The sequence below is a fragment of the Pinus tabuliformis genome, chromosome X (assembly GCF_031772625.1).
Source record: "Pinus tabuliformis cultivar Carrire ecotype Pingquan chromosome X, CPIR1, whole genome shotgun sequence".
Taxonomy (NCBI): Eukaryota; Viridiplantae; Streptophyta; class Pinopsida; order Pinales; family Pinaceae; genus Pinus; species Pinus tabuliformis.
Window position 1 is genome coordinate 124,342,953 of NC_142308.1, and position 23,810 is coordinate 124,366,762.

The window sequence follows — 23,810 nt, forward strand, 5'->3', positions numbered from 1 at the left end:
ATCGAGAGGTGTAGGATTGATCTAAAGATCATCTGATTTCGATAAGTATTCATGGAGATATTAATTTATTTGTGTTATGGGACAATTCGTCAAGGTCGGCCAGCAACCAAATAAACCCCACTTGTGCTCCACGTTTTAATACAAATAGAGGTGCCTTGAAAGTCATTTGGACACACATCCTCTTGGTGATCTCTTCCTCTCCACTTGTCTTTGGGTTTTGGTGAGAAGAGAGATCTAAAGAGGATACGCTGCCCTAGAGGATGTCATAGATCCTAACGCTATACACAGCTCTATGGAAAGCCCTACGCTGCCCTATACACAACTCTATGGCCCTATACACAGCCCTATGGAGAGCCCTACACTGCCCCATACGCAGCTCTATGGAGAGCCCTACGCTGCCCTATACACAGCTCTATGGAGAGCCCTACGTTGCCCTATACGCAGCCCTATGGAGAAGCTCTATGCTGCCCTAACCGCAATCCTCCAAGTGATATAAAGGAAGACTATTCAAGCATGCCCCAGTGACAGCCATGGAGGAAGGAAGGTCTGAAAGCGGCTTGTATGACATGGAGAAGAGTACTGAAGTGTATAGATTGAAGTCTGTCCAGCAAGGCAGCATATGTTAGGACTATGTTGATAATAGTACAGTCACTTGGATGGAGAAAACAGTGATGATACATTGAAGCAGCATGATGTTGCAAGCAGCAGATATTTTGCAGCAGCGTGTTGATGAATGCTGCAGCATGATGGGTACAGCGATGAAGTGTATCATAGCATAATGAGGGGCAGCAAAATGGTGAGGTACAGCAATATGATATAACAAGTTCATAGTGCTGCTAGGATAACACATTGGGATAGCAGCATGATACTTAGTGCAGCAAGTACAGCTAGCATGCAAGGGACAACAAGCATGCTAGGGACAACAAGCATGCTCGGGATAAAAAGCATACTCGGGACAACAAGCAAGCAAGGGACAACAAGCTAGCTAGGTGCAGCAAACACATAGGTCAGTATGGCAACATGGTGCAACAATGGCACATGATGCAATACAGTGATGGGTACTGTCATGATTGATGAAGCATGATGAGATGCAACATTGTGATGATGGGTGCAGCGTGGTGCAACACAGTGAGGCGTAGCATGATAACGAGATGCAGCACGATGATAGGGAAGGAATCACCTTGGAGAATCAGTTGAAGTAGCATGTCTTCAACTGATCTCATGTATCATCTTCTTAGAGATGATCTATGCTCTCATCTAGATAATTCAAAGTGTTGACTTCAGTTGTAAATGTACTATCTCTCTCTCTCTCTCTCTCTGCTGAACTACTGAAGAACATATAAGAAGAATTGATCAAGGGTTTCCCCACATTGGGGTTTGTCCCTGACTAGCGCCACATCTTGTGTCCTCTTGTCTTGGCTTGTCTTCTACGATTTATGTTTATGTTCTATCTGCAGTTTACTTTAATGCGATGTGATTGCTAATCTGGAAAAGATATTGAGCTAACTATGAAAATTGAAATAAATTTCTCTAAGCATAGAACATACCTAAAATTAACAATCCCCGACCTAAGTCTCACTAGGGCAAGGGACAATCTGTATACTCGCGCAATTGACCTCTCTTGGCAACTTAAAACGATCCTTGGTCTTGCGATGCAGGAGCAGGCAAAAATGTCCAAGGCTGTGGAAGACAAAATTGACATGCTAATGGACAAGTTTGTGGTCTATGTTGAATCAGTGCACCATTGTGCTTTGTAACCAAGGAATCTTCGCACTACACCATGTTGAAGAAGCGTGTTGCCACGGGTGTCCGCTCGCCCGTTGAAGGATATCCTAGTGTCAAGAAGAAAGCAATTGGCGCTTCCTCCAGTCATCCGGTGGCCCCTGTTGCGCAAGAAGGCAATACTCAAGAGCAGCCCATCAGCCTAGACGACGACCCTGTGGAGGGCAACCCTAGCATCCGCGGCGGCCACTCTTTTTGCTATGTACCTCTCTCAAGCTCTCGGTCGTCAAAGGGCTCTCATCGGCATGCAAATCATCGGCAATAAGGAATTTAGGGACAGTTTTGCCTCCATCACTGTCATCCCTCCCTTTTGCATCATGGGAGATATTCTCAGGCCGACTGTTTTTTGTAATTTTTCTCAGAATATCTCAGAAATTCTCTCTCCTTTTGTAAACTTCAATGTAAAAATTGGTCCATCTAAGGCTATGAGGGCTTGTGTTGTTGGCTCTGGTGCTGGAGCGTTTTGCTCGCACAACCCAGCCCTTTTTTTTTGTAAATACCACTTTTGTGCATTAATATATTTTATCTTATTCACACAAAAAGATAATCAGTTATTATTAACTAATTTATTTATTTATTTATGAATAATTATTTTATTAATAGAAATAAATAAATTATTATTATTATAAATAATGATAATTAATAATAGTCAAATAATTTATTTATTTATTTACTTACTAATGAAACAACTAATAAAGAAGTGGGGTGGGGAGCTTTGAAGCACTAGGGTTTTGAACAGGGGGTGACAGGAACGAGCTGGTAAACAATGGAGGGGCTTGGAGGAGGGAGCTCCACTCCCTCCTACAATAACGTGGTTTCAAATAGAAGCAAAGAGGCGAGTCTGAACAATTTTCGGAAAACAATGGAGACAGAGACAAAGACAACAGGCACTCACAAGCCAAGCAGCAGCAATTCCCATGAAATGGAAAGTACCCACAAGGAAACTAGGAGGGAAACGAATCCTAGCGACAGCAGTCAGAGAACTGAGAAAATGTTTGTGACAGGACCCTGCAAACCCAAGGCCAGTATTAAACCCCAGGTGGTCTTAAATGATCCTACACTATAGGTGCACAGAGATCACATGGCGAATTATGCGATCATTTGTAAGTTCATGGGTATATGGCCCACGAAGAAAGCGTTGAACACATGGATAAGAAACAATTGGAAACTGAAGGGAGAAATAAATCTACATCTTGGCTTCAAGGGTTTCTTCACAATGGTTTTCACTAACCTAGAGGACAAAGACAGAGTTTTCGAAGGAGGACCCTACTTCTATGCTGCCGTAGGCCTTTACATGCAACCTTGGGCGATGAACTTTGTTCCAGAGCAAGAAACGTTCACATCGGTCCCGATATGGATTAGATTATACTCCTTACCTTTAGATTATTGGATGCCGAAATCTTTAAAAGCTATAGGTAACAAATTAGGGCATTTTATAAAGATATCAGAGGCGACTCTACGAGGGAAATATACCTCCTTTGCTCGCATATGTGTAGAGATGGACTTATCAGGAGCACTATCGAATGAGTCATCCTAGAAGTTTATGACGAGCAATGGGTACAAGCAGTTGACTACGAACACATTCCATTCAGATGTCGTAAATGTCATGAACATGGACACCTCTTCAGAGACTGCCCACTAAACAAAAAGGAGGAACACCCGAAAACCAACAAAGGAAAAGACCCTGAAGGTTTCACCAAAGTGGGAGGCAGAGGGAAAGGAGGGACAAAAAAGTCTCAAAAGAAACCTAGTGAAAGCAAGTTACCAAGTCACAATAGTTTTGAAATTTTAGAAGAAGAAGGAGAAGAAAATGGAATGCACAAGAACCCAGAGGACTATCAAAGAGAGAAGGAAAAAGAGGACAGCATGGAAATCATACAAGAACACAATGAACAAAAGGGGGACCCATTGAGCACTATGGAACTTGGAAGGGACCATGAGATGACCCCAAGCGAAGTAGGTATGGAGGACCAAGACCTACAGGAGATCCTTGAGAGGGAGAACCTTGAACTAGAAAAGTTTTTAGAGCAGGGAATCAACAAAGGTATTGACTCTCTACCACAAGAGGAGTTTGATAGAGTACAACAACTATTCCTCAACAGGTCTCACACAAAGGCTGTAGGAGTCAAAAGGAGCCACGACAGCCAGGAGAACAAAGGGGTTAAATCAATGGGGATAATATCAGGACACTCCAACAAAAACCCAGGCAAGAAAAGAGGAAGGAAGAGACAGAATGAACTGCTGACAGAGTGTGGAAAACTCATGATTAATTCAGGTAAGATGAAAGATCTCACCAGTTACTCCTTTACAAACCCATCATTATGAAGCTTACAACCTGGAACATTAGAGGACTAGGGAGTAAAAGAAAACAAAGAAATCTCAGTAACATAATAAAAGAAGAAAAACCAGATATGGTGTTTATACAGGAAACAAAATGCTCAGCAGATAAAATGAGAGATAAGCATAGCAAATGGCTAATTAAGTATAAGTATCTAGAATTCAAAGCATATAAATCAACTGGAGGAATTCTCACTCTATGGAATCCTCAAAAATTTGGGATCCTGGATGCTGAGGCATCCAGAAACCACCTTTCATTGGTTATCCAACATGTGGGGGACAAGGATTGTTACATGATCACTAATGTCTATGGTCCTCAACTACTGGAAGATAAACTCAGGCTCCTCACCTCTCTGGAGGAACTGAGAGAAAGACACCCTGCAATGCCCTGGATTCTGGGGGGGGAACTTCAATATGATCAAATCTCTCACAGAGAAAAAAGGAGGAACCAGAACACTTGGTAGAGACTCAATAGCCTTCCAAAACTTCCTTAACAATATGAGACTGGTGGATATGGATACAATAAATGGCATTTTCACATGGAACAACAAAAGAGGGGGAACTTCCCAAGTAGCCTCAAGATTAGACAGATTCATAATCTCGGAGGATCTCCTTCTCACCGGTCGTATCATGACAGCTTTCATACTCCCTTTTGGAGGCTCGGACCACTGGCCCATCCAACTGGAAGCTTCCTTTATTGGAACCCCGAGGAACAAACCCTTTAGGTTGGAAAATGGCTAGCTCACTCACCCTGATTTCATCACTAACATTGGAAATTGGTGGACTGAAGAAATACCCACCCAAGGTACAAAAATGTTCCTCCTGCATCATAGACTCAAACACATCAAGAGAAAGCTTAAAGAATGGAACAAAAAAGAGTTTGGCAACATATTTAAAGCCAAAGGAGAAGTGGAAAAGAAATTACAGGAAATTAACCAAATTCTCATCACAGAAGGCTTCACAGAGGAAAGGAAAATGCAAGCGGACTCACTTCAACAAGAATGGGATAACAGATGCCAGCAGGAGGAAATCTTCTGGAGACAGAAATCCAGAGTGCAATGGATTAAGGAAGGGGAGAGAAACACTAGGTTCTTCCACAAGTCTACCATGGCACACAGGGCTCATAACAGGATCACAAAACTTACAGATCCCCAAGGGATAGAACAAGATACTCATAAGGAAATGGAAGTTGTATTGGTTCAACATTTTCAAAGTATTGCAGAGGAGACCATGGCTGACAGATCTCAATTCACTAAAAGATTTACTCAGCATATTCCAAAACTGGTAACCAAGGAAGACAATTATAATCTCAATAGGCCAGTGATAGAGGGAGAGGTCAATGAAGTAATCAACGAGATGCATAATGGGAAAGCTCCAGGCCCAGATGGTTTCAATGTTGACTTCTTCAAAACATGCTGGGAAATAGTCAAACATGACATTCTGGATGTTGTGGAGGACTCGAGAAAATCTAAAATTGTTCTGAGAGCGCTTAATGAATCCTTCATTGCCTTAATCCCTAAACAGGAAAAAGTCGTTACTCCAGACAGATTCAAACCCATAGCTTTATGCAACGTGGTGTACAAAATCATCTCCAAAGTAATTGCCAACAGACTCAAACCCCTTCTTCCAACACTTGTGTTGGAGGAACAGACTGGATACGTGGAAGGCAGGCAAATTCTCAATAATATCATTCAAGCTCATGAAGTGGTGCATTCCCTCAAGACCAATAAGCAAGCAGGCATGATAATACAGCTAGACATAGCGAAAGCTTATGATAAACTAAGCTGGTCTTACATCAGGGAAGTTCTTAAAGCATATGGCTTTGACTACAACTGGATAAGATGGGTCATGGCTCTTGTTACCACTACCAGTTGTTCTATTATTCTTAATGGCTCCCCTTCCAGAACCTTCAGGCCATCGAGAGGTCTCAGGCAAGGTGATCCTCTCTCCCCTTTCCTCTTCATTCTCATGATGGAAGGATTGGGCAAAGCAATCACTTCAGCCAAGGAGGAAGGAAGAATCCAGGGACTTAGACTCACTCAGAATGGGGATACTCTGACCCATCAACAATTTGTGGACGACACTATGCTGCAGGGCACACCCACAGTCAAGGAAGCCAAAGCTTTCAAACAAATCCTGCATGAGTTTGCACTGGCTGTTGGTACTGAGGTAAGCCTCACAAAATCTAAAGTTTTCTTTTTCAATACTGATATTTCAATTCAAATAAATCTCTCCAGAATCCTAGGATTTCAAAGAGAGCTTCTGCCTTCAAAATATCTGGGAATACCCCTCACAGACAAACCGCTGAGCAAGGACATCTGGGAGTCTGTAACGAACAAATTGAAGGACAAAGTCAGCAAGTGGACAAGCAGATCCTTGAATTTAGTAGGGAGGCTAGTCCTCACTAAGGCAGTACTTCAAACCATCCCAATCTACATGTTATCAACCCTTCTGGCACCAACAGGAGTCTTACAGCAAATTAGGAATATTCAAAGGGATTTTCTTTGGGGCAAAGGGGAAGAGAAAAAGAAATGGGCTCTGGTAGCTTGGGAAAAGCTCTGCAAACCCAAATCCCATGGTGGTTTGGGTCTCCAGGACCCGGATACTCTAAGCAAAGTTTTGGGGGCAAAACTTTGGTGGAGATGGCTAAAGGAAATAAGAAACCCCTGGGCTAAACTTTGGAAACAAAAATATGCTATGGATTGGCAAGAAACGGACCACATAAGAATGACAGGACACATCAGAGGTTCTCATATTTGGAACAAGGCCTGGGAGAACAAAGCTTTAGTTCAGAAACACAGTTTCTGGGAGATCAAAAATGGAAATCTTGCCTGGTTTTGGGAGGACAACTGGCAGCAGGAAAATAACCTGGGTAGAGAGGAACTAGATATCATCCAAAATGACACCATCAACAAAGGACTGAAAAAAAGTAAGTGACTATTGGGATCAGTCAAGGGACAATGGTAAATGGAGAATTTGGAAGCTACCAGATTATAGTGATGAGACCCCGTTGAAGACCCAAGCTAAAGCTCTGGAAGCCATTCTGGAAAAGAGACAAATTTTGACCTCAACCTCGAATGATCTGCTAAGATGGAGTAGCAATAACGAGGGTATCTTCAACCTCAAAGAAGCCAAAAGAATAGCCACGGGACTTAACTTCCCAAGCCCTGACAAGACTTGGAAAGACCTATGGAACAACCCACACTGGACAAAGATCAAACTGTTCAAGTGGCTGGTTCAGCACGAAAAGATTCTAACTTGGGAGAATCTCAAAAAGAGAGGTTTTGTTGGTCCATCAAGATGCCAATTATGTGGCATGCAGGAAGAAACTATGAATCATCTTCTCAACCTCTGCTCCTTCACCTCAATCTTATGGAATTGGGTAGCAGATATCTTCAAGCAGACAGACAGGAATGAAAATGACATCAATGGTACTTTGAAGAACTGGAGGAAGGACTTCTCGGACAATGAGACAGTAAATACAGCCTGGGCTCTGATTCCAGGATTCTTGATCTGGAATGTCTGGAAAGAACGTAACAACAGGATCTTCAAAGACAAATCCGGCTCAACTCAAAGCATCACAGCACAAATCCTAAAACAGCTCAAAGAAACTGTAAATGCCCTCTAGAAGCATTCTCCTGAAAAGCCCCCGGGTCACCGAGATGCTCAAATTCTGGAACTGTTGGGACTACAGTCACACGTCCCTAAGGGCTTAAATAAGGCAGCAAAGCACATTTCAGAAGGAAAGGCTTTCTGGCAACCCCCTCCACATGGCTTTTTAAAATTCAATATAGATGGTGCCTCAAAAGGTAACCCTGGGGATGCTGGTTATGGAGGAGTCATCAGAGATGAAGAGGGCAACATTAAAGTCATCTTTCACAGTCACCTGGGGAGGGCCACCAACAATATGGCTGAACTCATGGCCATGGAGCAATGCTTGGAAATTCTGATAAAGTACAATTTACATAACACTATCATCGAGGCTGACTCGGAATTAATCATTAATTCGGTCAAGCGGCTAGGCTCGGGTACTGCACCAGACAAAGTCTCGAGACACTGGAGACTTTTGCAGGTCTATCACCGAATTCAATCGCACCTAAGAATTCTAAGAACTCTCAGTTTTGTTCATGTGCGCAGAGATGCCAACAGAGTATTGGACTGGCTAGCCAATGAAGGGGTGAGATGCACAAGAGACAACAAGTGCTGCTTGTGGGAGTCGGTACCCGCAGGTCAACTGCGGGAGGGCTGTTACACTCTGGCCCACGCAAACAAGGAGCAGTATCAGCACAGGCAGGGTATCTAATAGTTAACCTTTCATTAATGGACGACAGGGGTTTGATAGAAAATCAACTTGAGATTGGGCATACTCGGGTCTCGCGGAGAAACACCATAGATAGCCAGCTCATTGGTGCTGCTGGGAGCTCGGTTAGTGAGCGGGCAGCTAGAATTTTGTGTCAATCCGTCCTAACAGGTGGCTCAGATGATTGGATGGCAGCAGGTGCAGAGTTTCCGCGGTTTCGCGTTATCGGGTGGCAAAGCAGTTTCCGGGTTATCGAGCGCCCTCAAAACCCGAAGTGGTTTCCCAGAAATGTATGCGATGCCACTCAGTGGTCAACATGTGGCACTCGGAGGAGAGAGAATACCGCCCACATCGGGCGGGTATTCCTCCTGCTTCTTCTCCGCCTGATATTTCCCTCAGTCGTTGGATCATGGAGCTGCAGATCAACGGCTTAGGTTCGAGGAACAGGTTTGTGGGTCCGGGTGATCATCGGGCGGGTATTCCCCCTGCTTCTTCTTCGCCCGATATCTCCCTCAGCCATTGGATCTTGGAGCTGCAGATCAACGGCTTAGGTTCGATGAGCAGGTTAGTGGGTCCGGGTGAACCCCAGCGGACCCGAAATCTTTTTGATAAGGTCTCTATTCCCCTCTTGGGGTCCGTTTATCAATCTGTCGGGTTCTCGTTTTGTTTTGCTCTCAGGCGATGGAGGCCGTGAGTTTGGTTTTCTCATAGGCCCTAGGCCAGTTTTCTCGAGGTGTTGTCTTTCTTCCCTAAGCCGGAAGATTGCTTTCTTTTTCAGCCCACTTCCTCCTCGGGCGCGATGTATTTTATGTAACATATTTTTAGTGTTAAGATAATATGTTAAGTTTTGTAGATGTTCTATGCTAAGAGCAATTTCACTTTTCTCACAGCAATCATACAAGTAGATAAGCAAAATGCAGATAGAACATATAAGCAGATCTTATAGAAGACAAATCAGAAACAAGAAAAGAATGTATGTGTTCGTTTCGGCGGTCAGCAGGATGCTTCAACCAGCAAAGTCTACTTTGGTCAGCCAGCCCAGCATGTGTCACAACAACCCTTTAACCAGCATGTGTCACAACAACCCTCAACGCTGGTCAGACTTCTGCGAAACCCTAGCAGCAGAAACCCTAGCATGTGAGTTGTGTTGTCATGCAATTCTCTCCAACTTTACCTGTATATATATACATCAATGAGGGTGTGTGACACATCTGTTGGGCATGTGAGCCTACATTACAAAACTGGCTGACCTAGCACATATAATTTATTAAGAATAATAAATTCAAAATATAAGTTCCGCTCATCGGATTAAGACTATTTTTATATGGATTTTACACCTCTCAGAAAGAGGAATCCAACAAAAATATTAGCCTCTTAATCTGAGCATCAGAACATGGAGTTTGGACCTAGTTGTCCAAATTTAACACTCCCTCTCAACTAGGGAGAACTCCATCTATTAGTGCAATTAACATCGTGAGTCATCCCGCCGAAACTTGCTTTGCTGGCTTCTTTATTTCAGAACAGAAGTGGGTCAGTCACAAAGACATCATTCCCCGACTGACATAATCAGTCCAGAGGTCCCAGACCTCACAAATCTTAATCCCAGATCAAGTGGTTGGACCATGCCATCCTAGATAGAGAGTACGGCAATCTCTGATGCGTCCATCAGTCTTTGCTAATAGTCTCTAGCTTTTCCACACCTCATTGGCCAAATGAGAGGTACTTCCCATGAGCCCTGAACTCAATGGGTAGGATGCATACGGGGCACAGATTAAATGAGTGGCGAACCAGCTCAGTAATCACAAGGGTGGGGCAGAAGCATTATGAGTGCTTATAGCTCCGAGAAGCTATCCCCAAAGCCCCCCAGAGCTCCCAGAGCTCATCGTCCAACAGGACCCACATCATAGGGTCTTTCCACGACACCAAGACTCTCACGGAAGGTTAGGAACTTGACCTTCCCCAGGGGCTTAGTGAGAATATCCGCGACCTGCTCATCAGTTCCTATATGATCGAGCCTTACGGCGCCTCGCTGTACCATATCCCGGATAAAGTGGTACCTGATATCAATATGCTTGGATCGGTCGTGGAACACAGGATTCTCAGTCATACGAATCCCACTCTGATTATCACAGAGTATTACAGTGGTATCTAGCACATGTTGGAACAGCTCACTAAAGAGCTTCCTCAACCAAACTGCTTCACAACAGGCCATACTAGCAGCAATGTATTCGGCCTCCGCGGTGCTCAAAGCCACTGACTTCTGCTTCCTGCTCATCCATGAGATCGAAGCAGAACCAAGATTGAAACAGCATCCAGATGTGCTCTTACGATCCACCACACTGCCAGCCCAATCGGCATCAGTATATCCCCGGAGTATTACACTCCCGGCAGTGTATCTCAGCCCATGGTTTATCGTGCCCCGAAGATATCTCAAAAGATTCTTGGCACCAACCCAGTGAGAATGATGAGGCTCAACCAACTGTTGACTCAAAGTATTCACTGCAAAACATATGTCCGGACGGGTGTTCACTAAGAACATCAAAGCTCCTATGAGTTGACGATACTCAGTAGGATTGGCCAAGATAGGCCCTGCAGCGCTGCCACTCAACTTCTTAAAGTTGAGTTCCATTGGTGTCGGCACGGACTTACAGTCCACCATCCCAAATCTTTCCAGAAGCTTCACAATATACTTTCCTTGAGAAAGGAAAATCTCTCCAGGTCTCTGCCAGACCTCCAGGCCTAGGAAATAGTGCATCAGTCCTAGGTCTTTCATCTCGAACTCAGCAGCAAGCTCCCTCTTACATTGATGAATGGGAGGGTCATCACCTGTCAGGAAGAGGTCGTCCACATACAGCACTAGAATGAGAGGCTTTCCTTCCTCAACCTTAAAGTAAAGGTATGGATCAGCATTGCTTCGAGTGAAGCCCAGCTTCATCAAGTAACTATCCATCCTCTCATACCAAGCTCGGGTGCTTGCTTTAACCCATAGAGGGCTTTCTTCAACCTGCAGACATGAGTGTCTCGATCTTGAACTTCAAATCCCAGAGGTTGTTCTACATACACCTCTTCCTTTATTGCACCATGCAGAAAAGCGGTCTTGACATCCATCTGATGAAGACTCCATCCTTGCGTAGCAGCAAGGGCTATGATGGATCGGATGGTGGTATATCGAGCCACAGGTGCAAATATATCGTCATAGTCAATTCCTTCCTTTTGAGAGAAGCTACGGGCAACAAATCTTGCCTTAAACTTTTCAGCACTCCCATCAGATCCATGTTTAATCTTGTAGAGCCATTTAGCGGTGACAACAGATTTGTCCTTCGGTCTCGGGAACACATCCCAGACATCATTCTTCATAATAGCCTCATATTCTTCATGCATAGCATCCTTCCAGACTTCCAGGTCTTTCTTCATGGTTTTCTTCAGATCTAAGAAGATCTACTACTTTCTTCAAGGAAGCATCTTCGTCAAAAGTGACATCATGGCTTATCTCTACTTCCCTTTGACCAGGTACATAGACTCTATATGCCTTAGAAGTCTCACTGTAGCCCACAAACATTCCTTTCTTCCCAGTAGCATCCAGCTTACTTCTCTTTTCTTTCGGCACATGAAAATAGACAGGACATCCAAAAATTCTAAAATGTGAGACATCAGGTTTCTTACCAGAGAAAACCTCTTCGGGAGTTTTGGAGTCCAAAGCGGAATGAGGGCATCGGTTTTGAATGTACACAGCAGTATTTCTTTCATTATCAAATTCCTTCATCCTTGTTTCATGTGTGGGGAAACCCTTGATCAATTCTTCTTTTATCTTCAAGGTTCAGCAGAGAAAGAGAGAGAGAGTACATTTACAACATAAGTCAACACTTTGACTTGTCTAGATCTGAGCATGGATGATCTTTTATAACGATGAGATCAGTTGAAGACATTCTGCTTTAACTGATTCTCCAAAGTGACGGCTTCACCTATCATAGTACTACATCTAGGTCCACTTGCTGCATCACTGCATATGACGCCATGCTGCAATAGTTGTGATTATCATCATGCTGCCCTATATATCATTGTCATGTCACAGCCATATAAATCACTGTCATACAAGAATCACTTCCTTACATCAAGAAACATTGTCCAAATATCACTAAAGTCGCTGCCCTTTAACATGCTACCCTTTATTAATGTGCATCATTCTTTAGTTCATATACATGTCATCACCTACAGCTACGTGCCATTAACATGGATCCTCCACGCTGTAACTGCTTGGCAGTGGCTAGGTCCAACCTTCTAACTGATCCATCAATCTGTGATCTGCGGATTATAATAATCTGAGTTGTAGTCTATAATGTGATCTATCGCCCTTGAATGCAGGTCTACTATACCTGAGATTAGATCACTGCATATACGAATACCTTATCTTTTGACTGCGGCTACCACACCTGAAATTTCCGTGAGTACATCATATGGAAACCTGCGTGAATATTTCTCCTTTTGCGTTTTGCTTCCCTGATCTGCGTATTGTATATTGCATTTCCTGAGTGTGAAAGTTGTGCATTGATATCTATATCGACTACATATATATATACATATGCAATTGCCTGCATGACTGCATCATTGCATATACAAATCTTGCGGTTATATTGTCTGCCCTGCGTATATATATCCTTATGTATGCGTAGTGTATAATGGTTTGAACAACATTATGATTGCGGCTTCTTTTAATACTTGATTGCATTTTTCATGCCTTAGTCCAATGCATGACTGCGGCTTCATGAACAACGGCTCCATGCCTTGATTATGGTTCCTCTTTATACCTTCGGCTTCTTCCAATACTTGACTATATTTTTCATGCCTTCATGACTATGTGAATGGTGACAGCGAATAGACTATTATATCATGACAGCGTATTCATTGTTGTGCGTATAGATGACAGCGTATCTCTTCATTGTTGTGCGTATAGATTCACGGTGCGTATATAGTCTTCAATCGAAACAGCTGCTACCGAATATGAGACTTCTGTACTGCGTCCACTGCTATTATAGATCAGCACCCTGTCGTATATTCACACGGCTACCCGAATCCTTCGACCCACAAACCAGTCTGCACACGCACCTTCTGCGCTATTGTCTAAGTGCTTCCAGCACTTTACAGGTCTTGCGCAGCCATGTTATGAACCTGTCCACGTGTTAGATCCTTAACAAGTCGTACGCGACTATCGGATCTCACTGCCACGTACCAGCCTTCGACACATAGATATGCGTCTGCTGCTGTCCACGCGTCCTTATATCAACAGTCCTGCCTATTTCATTTGCTGTTGTCCACGCGTCCTTCTGCAACCCGCTTACCTAATAAGTTAAGCCGCCAATCTGTATATCAACCTCTTAATAAGTCTGCGCTGCCTATAGACCCTGTCCACGTGACAGTCTTCCCGAATCCGCTGTATAACGGCGTGCTGTTTTATCCCGACGCTCCGCGTTCTCATAAACCAGTTGCCCACGTATCAGTCTTTTGGTTCATCTACGCACCAGCGTATCTAAACCTGCATATATGATTTGCTGTTTACGCAATCCCCTTACGGTTCACGCCAATATACCCGTGGATATATATATAACCGGCACGTACCTCAGCAGTTTTGCGCAACCTTCCTTCCGCGTCTATGCTTATACATATAAGCCTGTTCATACATACCCCAGTCCACGTGTTGGCTTGACAGACCTGCGCGTTCTCCTTGCTGTCTGCTTCCAACGTTCTGACGAATATGTATAAACCTGCAAATATATATCCCGGCCCACGCGTCCGTCCACCAAAACTCCCGTGATGGTGGCAACCCTTTGACCGCGTGTCTACCTATCGTAGACTAGCGCAGCTTCAGTTAATCATTCAACTGAAACACGATAATCCACCTGTGATTTGCCTAAGACTTCCAGGACAGTCTTTATACTGTTCGGCTGATTTATCGATCCTCGGACAGCGTTGTTCTTATATGATCCTTCGCGCATCGATCTCAGAACGATCGTCTAAAATGCTGCGCATTCATATATCCGAACTACTGCTCCGTTCTTGATACAACCCGCCTATTCGACCTTGTCTGAATTCCAAGATTAACCTGTATGCATTCAACCCTGAACTGCGCATAGGATGCACGCATTAGAACTGCGTCATCCTTCTCTTGAAAACCAGAGCGAGATCTCCAATCCTTTGATGATTATTCCTATAGATAGAGTTTGTCTTCACCTCAGCTCTGATACCATGTTAAGTTTTGTAGATGTTCTATGCTAAGAGCAATTTCACTTTTCTCACAGCAATCATACAAGTAGATAAGCAAAATGCAGATAGAACATATAAGCAGATCTTATAGAAGACAAATCAGAAACAAGAAAAGAATGTATGTGTTCGTTTCGGCGGTCAGCAGGATGCTTCAACCAGCAAAGTCTCCTTTGGTCAGCCAGCCCAGCATGTGTCACAACAACCCTTTAACCAGCATGTGTCACAACAACCCTCAACGCTGGTCAGACTTCTGCGAAACCCTAGCAGCAGAAACCCTAGCATGTGAGTTGTGTTGTCATGCAATTCTCTCCAACTTTACCTGTATATATATACATCAATGAGGGTGTGTGACACATCTGTTGGGCATGTGAGCCTACATTACAAAACTGGCTGACCTAGCACATATAATTTATTAAGAATAATAAATTCAAAATATAAGTTCCGCTCATCGGATTAAGACTATTTTTATATGGATTTTACACCTCTCAGAAAGAGGAATCCAACAAAAATATTAGCCTCTTAATCTGAGCATCAGAACATGGAGTTTGGACCTAGTTGTCCAAATTTAACATAATAGAAGGACCAACTCTTGCTTTAGCAAAAAAAGAAACAACTAATAAAAAGATAAGGGCAAAGAATCCTAAACCACTAAAAGAAATAAAACAAATATAAATATAAATAACAAACCATTAATAATTACTTATTCACCCATTAATAATAAATTATTTATTTGTAATAAATTATTTATTTGTAATATATTATTTATTTGTAATAAATAAAATTCTTTATTATCATTGGGCATAAATAATTATTAATCATAAATGAAATAAATAATCACCTAGCTAATAAATAATAGAAAATTAAAGCTAATTTTTTTTTATAATGTCAATGACAGAGCTAAATCCTAAAGAAATTCAAGATAAGGAAGGGAAAGAAAGATATACCTGAGATACTATACCTCTGAAGCGATCCTTAAAGTTGATATGTCTAATCAGGAGAAGCCAATTTTCACTGATCTCACTCCCACCATCTTTGTTTAGATTGTGTGGATATTTCATAATTTCAAGGGCTTCTCTGATTTTCCTCCTTTGATAGTGCTCCTCCCTAGCGATAATTTTGGCATTCTCTAGGCAAACATGATGCTTTGTCTTTGAGGAGTGCTCAGCAAGGGCTGAGGTGCATGATCTTCCATTCTTAATGTCGGCTCCATGCTCTTTTAGTCTTGTTTTTAAAGAGTGCCATGTCTCTCCAATATAACTTCTACCACAAGAACAATCAATCTTATAAACTCCCTTAAGTTGTTGATGATCGATGCAATCCTTACGGACCTCATTCTTTGCCTAATCGTTCCAGATGTTGTAAACTGAGTGAATATGTCCTTCTTTCCTAAAATCTTTGCGATCTTATCTGTAATTCCTTGAATGGAAGGAAGGAATACTTCCCCACATCTAGCTTGAGGGCCCTTAGAGAGGACCTTTCCTTCAGCTCTCTTTATAGCTTTCTTAATGTCCTTATCCTTGTATCCTAAACTTCTAAAAATCAAGGTCAAGTGCTCAATTTCTTCATTAAGGTGATCAAAATCGGATATTCTCAAGGCCCTAACAACAAGAGTGTTAAGGACACCAAATTTTTGGGCTGGATGGTGGTAAGATTCAGCATGAAGATAGTTTTCAGTGTGGGTTTTCTTCCTAAAGACCTGATGTCCTAAAGTACCATCCTCCTTTCTGATCACAAGGACATCTAAAAAAGGAATGCTATTGTTTTCTTCAAGTTCCATAGTAAACTTGATTTCAGATGAGATAGAGTTAAGATGATTGAAAAACTTCTCAAGCTCTGCCCTACCATGAGTCCACTTTATGTTGGTGTCATCAACAAATCTTTTCCACCAAGTTGGTTTCAAAAGGTATGAGTCAAGTGCTTTCTTCTCAAAGTTCTCCATGTATAGATTAGAGACAATTGGTGAGAGGGGTGATTCCATGGCAACCCCAGATATCTGCTCATAATAACCTCCTTGGAAACTGATAAATAAATATAAAAAAAAAGAGGAACGCAAACAAATCTCCACAAGCTTAGTTGTTTCTGGATCAGTGACTTCTTTTATAACATGAACTGCCTCATCCAAGGGAATCTTGATAAATAAGGATACTACATCAAAACTCACAAGAATGTCATCATCGTGTAAAAGCCATTAGGAAACCCCAATGATCACGAACTATAAATCTCCTAACACCATCATGGAACACTCCTAGTGACACCAACATCATACCACATCATCATGCAAAAGTCACTCAGAAACTGCAACAATCATGAACCAGATATTTCCTAACATAACAATCATCTATCCCCTTTTAAGAGTGGGGACTAGAACAATCATCCATTTCCAAGATAAGCATATATACCAAACCACCATAATGAGACAGTGTTCTCTACATACATCAAAAATACAATCAAAGGGTGATCAACGAGGCAAGCACATGTGATAAGACCATGTGGCAAGCATAGTGATCCAACAAAGAAGTGAAGTTCATCCAACCAAAGACCTCCATCAAGCGGCCCAATGCAATGAAGAAAAGGGGCTCCATGAAGAACAATACTCCCATATGTTGAGATTTGTAATTTGGGAGGTACTCCAAACCCTAGGCTAGTGGGTTTTGGAGGAATGGGCACACAAATATGCTTGTGGGCTTAGAACCCAAGCACGTGGGCTTTGCACCCAAGCATGTGGGTGTGAATCCGATGTGTTTTGATGGTTTGAGTGATGGAGATGATAGAGGACTTCGAGAGCAACCAAAGGCAACGAAAATCACTCAAATCCACAAAGTTAAGAACGGCCTAGATCTTAGGAGGCCTTATGGCAGTTGTACAAGCCCACAAGGTTAGTTTATTGAAGCCACATGAGAAAGTATGAAAAGGACTCATGTGTGGAGGCATAAGACATATCCTAAGTGCATCTTTCTCATATGTAATACATCTGAGGTAGCCGAGCTCAAGAAAAAAAAGGATGGGTGAGGTTGGGACTATTTGGTTGGGCCTATTTGTCTCTAACAAGTCCAAGTAAGGAGCAGGAAGGTTGTCGCATTGCTTGAGGGCAGATTTGTGTGGTGTGTTGGCATATTTTTGGTGGCACATCTCTCTTAGAAGAAGATTGCAGCCCTTGCTATAGATTTCAGGCAGGCCGTAGGCCTTATACTCTTTGGAACAGGGAGTCGAGAGGTTGTTTGTGGGTACAGGCAGGCCGTAGTCCTAGTCTCCTTGAAGCAGGTAGGGCGAAAGGCATGTTTGAGGATTGGAAATAGCCCAGAGCAGCAGAAAAAGGTGTGCAGACTTGTTTGGAGGGAGGTCGCAATCAAGCAAGAGGTCTGGGAGGTAGATAAAGGATTGTAGCAGCTTGCCAACAAACCCTAACTAGAGCACCAGACTTGCAACAATACTACACCAACCCTTGGAGCATGCAAAGGTATGTTTGTTGTATTTGAGTTGAATTAATGGAGGTGGATCAGTGTCCTAGAAGATGACAGAGTGTTGAACTCTGTTAGTAGCCAAAAGGAAAGGTGATCTTAATGGTTGGATGCCCTAACCTGTGAGCGGGTGCTATAGCATGTAATGGACACTCATGGTCTGTTGGAGGGTAGCGTGAGAGTGGACCAAGTGTGGGCCTAGATAAGGCAGAGTTGGAGCAGCCTAAAGAACAACTTGGGAGGATTGTAGAGGCTTGCTTCAAGCCCGAAGAAACAAGTCCCTTGAAGGACTAAGGGATTGTTAGATGTGGCAAAAAGGAGCTCAAGGGTCTAATCAGCCAGGAGCAGTTTGAGTTGCCCTAGACTTGCCTTGTGGAGAAGGACATCTACAGCAGAAGAAGGGCAATCCTCCTAGCCCGTGTTCATTGTGGGAGAAGGACATCTTGCAGTGATAGGTGGCAGCCCTATGTTAGTCTTCATTGGAGCAGCGCAAGAAGACTATAGTGGGTTGAAGTCCCTGAGTAGCTGAGGAGCAACAGTGGGCAGTTGAGAGTTGTTCACAAACAGAGTTGTGAACAACTCGACAGGAGTCTCGATGTGTTGATGCGTTGAAGAACGAACAGTCAGCTAAGAGAGCATATTAGAGTCAAGGTTCAGTGGCCAAGTGGACTTGGTGCATTAATAGAGGCAGGTGTTGCAGATCGGGAGCTGAAGGAATGCGTTGAAGGACGAACAATCAGCTAAGAGAGCAAATTAGAGTCGAGATTCAATGGCCAGATGGACTTGGTGCATTGATAGAGGCAAGTGTTGCAGATCGGGAGCGGAAGGATCAGGCAGATGTGTACAGGGTACGACCGAGAGAAGCTGCGAGAGCGCACTACAACTAGATGGTCAGAGTATCTTGTTCGGGGTAGATTGGTGGTCGTCATGACAGACACCAAGCCCTAGTTGTTGTTGTCTTGTATCAGTGGATGTATGAGGGCCATTATCCCTAATACGGGAGCCCTAGACCATTGCATTATTCAGTTGGAATAATATAACGAATTTGGGTTGTAAAAATTGTAAAAAGTTGTCTATATTATGCACATATTGATTTACTATCGTATTTTATTCCGCTATTGAAAAGTAGACTTGTGATACTTGGTTTGGTAGCCTTAGTAATTTAAGTCTTAAGATTCTATCCTAGACACCAGCATTGTGGAAAAACAACACCCTGTTGATCCAAATGCTCCAAGGAACCAACATCGAATCTCCATCAATGCAACATAAATCACATGTAACCTTTTACAATATGAGGTGTCATAGGGGTTGTGGGTCATAAGGGATTACCTCATCTACTTCATCTATTTTTTTGAAGTTGATATAATTTGAATCATCATTGGATCTTTCATTATAATTGTACATGTTATGTGAATTTACTGGTTGCTTTGAGGTGTTCATTCCCAATGCTAGCAGATTTTAGCAAAGTTTTCCAACACCAATCTATGTACAACACAGTGCAGATTGCAATGTTAAGGAGGGCCAATTGATTGAGGTGCATTAGAGGGATCTAGTGGAGGTGCAATAGTAGTTATGTATGCATTCAGTGTATAAGGTCGCATGCATGCATGCACTATTTTTAGATGGAACAATTCTCTATGGGTTGGGATTCGGGACACATTGCATGAGTGGGGCATACATGGTTTTAGGAGTTCTGTGTGCATGTTATGTCTATTATGGGAGGGCATGGTTATATAGGTGCATTAGAGGGGGGTAGAAGGACAAAAGAGAATGGTAGAGAGAGGAGGAAGTTAGGGGAAGAGAAGGGAGGAAGAAGGGACATATCTCTTTTTTCATTCTTTATTTCTCTAGGGTGGTAAGGGCGAAAGAAAAGATAAGAGACAGGTAAGGTTCCTTGGAAAGTTAGATAGCTCTCGAGAATGGCTATTGGTGGAAGCAACTAGTAATAGAAGTATTAGTTAAAGCAAAGCAATGGAGAATTATCAGTCTAACAGCTAGTGGGAGTAGCGACACAAGGTAGCCCAATTCCAAGAGCTTAAGGTACGGTTCAGGTCACCCTAGGCATGGTTCTACTAGAGGTGTCGTAACAGTTATGTAGACATTCAGTGGTAAGGGCACATGCATGCATGTGCTATTTTTAAATGGCACAGTTGTCCTCAATCACATGATTCCAGTTCGATTTTGGGTTCAGCAACAATTAGGATCAGTTCAAGTTCAAATTTTTTGATGAGGTTCACCATTAGGTTCATCTAGATACATTTTCTACATATATACAAATATTAGCTTTGAAGTGAAATATAGCATAAAATAATAAGATATCAACATCAATAAACATAAAAAATGCTATCATGGATTTGGAAACTGCAAGGATAGATTACAAGATTGAGTTGTGACATAAGGTCATGAGATTTGTGCTAAGGACTTGTTCAATGGCTATGAGGTTCGATAAGGTTCGCCAAACCTCCAAAAAAAAAAATTAGGTTTGCCAAATTTTGAACCTCAACGTTGAAGTTCAACAAACCTTGTGACATAGCAGTATTCTATAGGTTAGGGCCAAATTCATCAGTAGGGGATACTCAATCTTGGGAGTTATGCATGTGTGTTCTGCCTGTTATGTGAGAGCATGTTTTGCTATTATGGGAGAGCATGGTTATCCAACTGAGATGAGCACATGAGTTCATGCAGCCACTTAACTCCAGTGTTCTCGTTCTATTTGACACAGATCTATCCATGAGTAAAGGAGCACTAGTCCTTAAGGGTGCACCACTGCTTGTAGACATCCGTCTCTACTTCGATAAAAGAGATTTGGGTGCTTCGCTGGATGGTTAGACAGTTGAAGTTTTGAGCTATTGCTTTGTAATTCTTCTTTCAGTTAATACAAGACAGATATGATTGAGTGCTACAGATTTATATTCGCCATTTATATTTTCAGACCTATGTGTCTGTAGATCTAGCTTTCAGATTTCACTGTTTTGATAGGATTTTATCAGTTTTTCAGATTCCAAGGTTTAGGATTGTATTTCTGAAGCAGATCTGCTTACCGTGGCATGAAAATTTAACGCAGTATGATATAAGCTGGATTCTAGCAATCTTCCATTGTGAATTTTACTGTTGCGTGCTCTGATCTTTTGTAGCTGCAGGCAGCAAATCATGGGATATAGATGAACTTACAAGGGAATTGATCAAACGCTTCCATCCATTCAGGTCAATGGTCACTGGACGGTAACTTATTCTTGCTCATTGTGTCACGTCCGTTTCTTACACTCGTATCAATACAGACAGTATCGGGTCTTGTATCATAACCTCCCTATCTTGTACAAATTGAAGTGTGATTACTTGATTTTTTGCCATACTCATACACATAACAGCCGTTAAGCTTATTACATTGGCTTTCTCATGTTTTAAAAGGCCGTTATTGAGAGAAAAGCCAACCAAGCACTCCGGATTCGAAAGATGAATGGATCTTCCTAATTTGCTATTTTCAATGGTCAAATCTCCAAAATGATACTTATCCAATCTCCCACATTCTAAGGAATATTTTTTTAAATCTGCTTCTGAGACAAACAGGGCACAATGTGATTCAATGTTCATTATGTACCCACGTTCTCTGAGATCCGCGCCAGCTGCTGACAATTTTTGAGTCATCAAACTCTATTAGCTTCCAGTTTCGGTAGCAATGCTCCTCCTCAATTCAACTAGCTGCTCTTCGAAGTTCGTATCACACAAAAATATCCAAGAATATAATAGTAACGGGTCCTTCTACGACAATATAATGCTGTTAGGTTGCAATTGGCTGAAATTACAGTCAATTTATTCAAAATTCGATTCTTTTGTGTGCAAAAAAACATAAGAGACGTACCCTAACAGCACTCTATAGGGAAAAAACAGATAAATGCATGTTAATCATAGCGTTTTAAAACCCTCGGATGGCCTCTGCAAGTTTAGTTTAAGGATAATTCATGAAAATGGATCTCCCACTTAGGAAAAAAAAATGACGAGAACCTTATATACAAAATTGTAAAGTGATAAACAAATACCTGGAGGAAGGCTGGCGCTTGGCTGAATCCCCCGTATTTTCCAGCATCTCTGCCTGAAATATTTCGGAGCCCCGCGCTGGTTTTTGAGAAAATTAAAAACGGAAGAAAACTTGCCGATGAGAAAAAATTAAGGACAAAATTGAGTTTGGAGGCCAGCAGATTCGATGCCCGATGTCCTCCTCCTTCAAATCCCACCACTATTGCGGTGGTAGAAGAATGATCGTGAGAACAACCTCTCTGTTGGGCTTAATCAGAGGATCTTTTCCCAAACTCATAATCAACTGTAACGTAAATTCAAATGCACATGGACGTGAAATTCCCTTGAAATTCCACAAAATGAGATTTCCTTACTGTCCTTGTGTCGTATATTGCTTTCATTGGGATGAATGTAATATATATTTTTCCTATCGATTGGGAGATTGTTGATAGTTTATTTTTTATATTTTAAATTTATAATAATAAGTTCATCTCTTGATTTTTATGAGTTTAGTATGAGTTTTTTTATGAGTTTAGCATGAGCTAGAGATTCTTGATAGTTTATTTTTTATATTTTAAATTTATAATAATAAGTTCATCTCTGGATTTTTATGAGTTTAGTATGAGTTTTTTTATAAGTTTAGCATGAGATTTCTTATCCGTTAATGCAATTTATAAAATTTAATTTTGAAAAATAAATATTTAATTTTCAATGTTAATAACATGAAAAGAAAGCAAGCCTCAAGGGTTAGTTAAGTTGGTCAAAATCAGTGCCTCGCCGTTTGGGAGGTCACAGGGTCCATTCTGCCTGAAGCCCTTGGGGTTAGGCCTTGCTAGTGGGCCGCGGGGCTAGATTCCTTTTGGGATCGATCAACCCAGATTTTTTCGTGGACGTAGCGGCCACTGTTAACCAAAGTGTCCGTGAGCCACAGCAAAAAAAAAAAAAAAAAAAAAAAAAAAACATAAACATGAAAAGAAAGCAACACTAAGATAGATGGGTCGGCTTAAAATGAAATGAATCTATGGTTGAAGTGACGAGATAGAGAAAGAAAAACTAAAGGTTAATGAGATGCAATGAGAAGAAACAGAGAGAGTAAAGTCGACATGGTATCAACCACTAGATTGGTGAATTACATTGGAGCACATGGCGAGATTTAACATTGCGGGTGTGGGTTTTTTTTGATAGTGTGTCATTTCTTTGAACTTTCTTTTGATGAAAAAATAATTGTAGAACAAAAAGCAATCCAGAGAGTGAAGCACAACAAAAAAATAGATCAAAGCAGAGCAGTGCCGAGTCAAGTAGTTGTAGTTGGGCATGGGATTTTACTACTCCCATATTTGAGAAAAAAATATTGCAATGCTACCATAATTTCTAATTGTCTGAGTAGTCATAACTTACAAAGAGTGAACTACGCACAGATTAGAACGAAGCAGCACCGAGGTAGGTGTTTCTGATCATCATCTTTCATCTCTCTTTTCTATATTGTGTAAGCTCGTAGTTGTAATTGGGTATGGGAATTTATCGCTCCCAGTTTTGAGAAAAATATTGTAACGCTGTCATAATTTCTAACCGTCCAAGTAGTTGTAGTTGGATATGAAGTGCTAATGTTTGTGGGCTTGAAAAAAATATCACAATGCTACTATAATGTCTAACCCTTGTAG

At 41.9% G+C, this 23,810-nt stretch overlaps 1 protein-coding gene across 6 annotated transcripts in view; it reads right to left on the reverse strand.

The window, feature by feature from the left end:
• The window catches only part of LOC149138746 (uncharacterized), a 142,564-nt gene extending 120,049 nt beyond the window's left edge, over window positions 1-22,515 (reverse strand). For 2 of the 6 annotated variants that reach the window (XM_089448377.1, XM_089448378.1), the window contains exon 1: window positions 22,173-22,504. In XM_089448377.1, coding sequence (XP_089304503.1) covers window positions 22,173-22,219 — 47 coding nt within the window. In that variant the 5' untranslated portion in view covers window positions 22,220-22,504. Of the gene's footprint in view, window positions 1-22,172 lie in introns of all 6 variants that reach the window. The other 4 variants (XM_089448374.1, XM_089448375.1, XM_089448376.1 and 1 more) reach the window with 4 other exon arrangements.
• Between the last annotated feature and the right edge of the window lie 1,295 nt (window positions 22,516-23,810).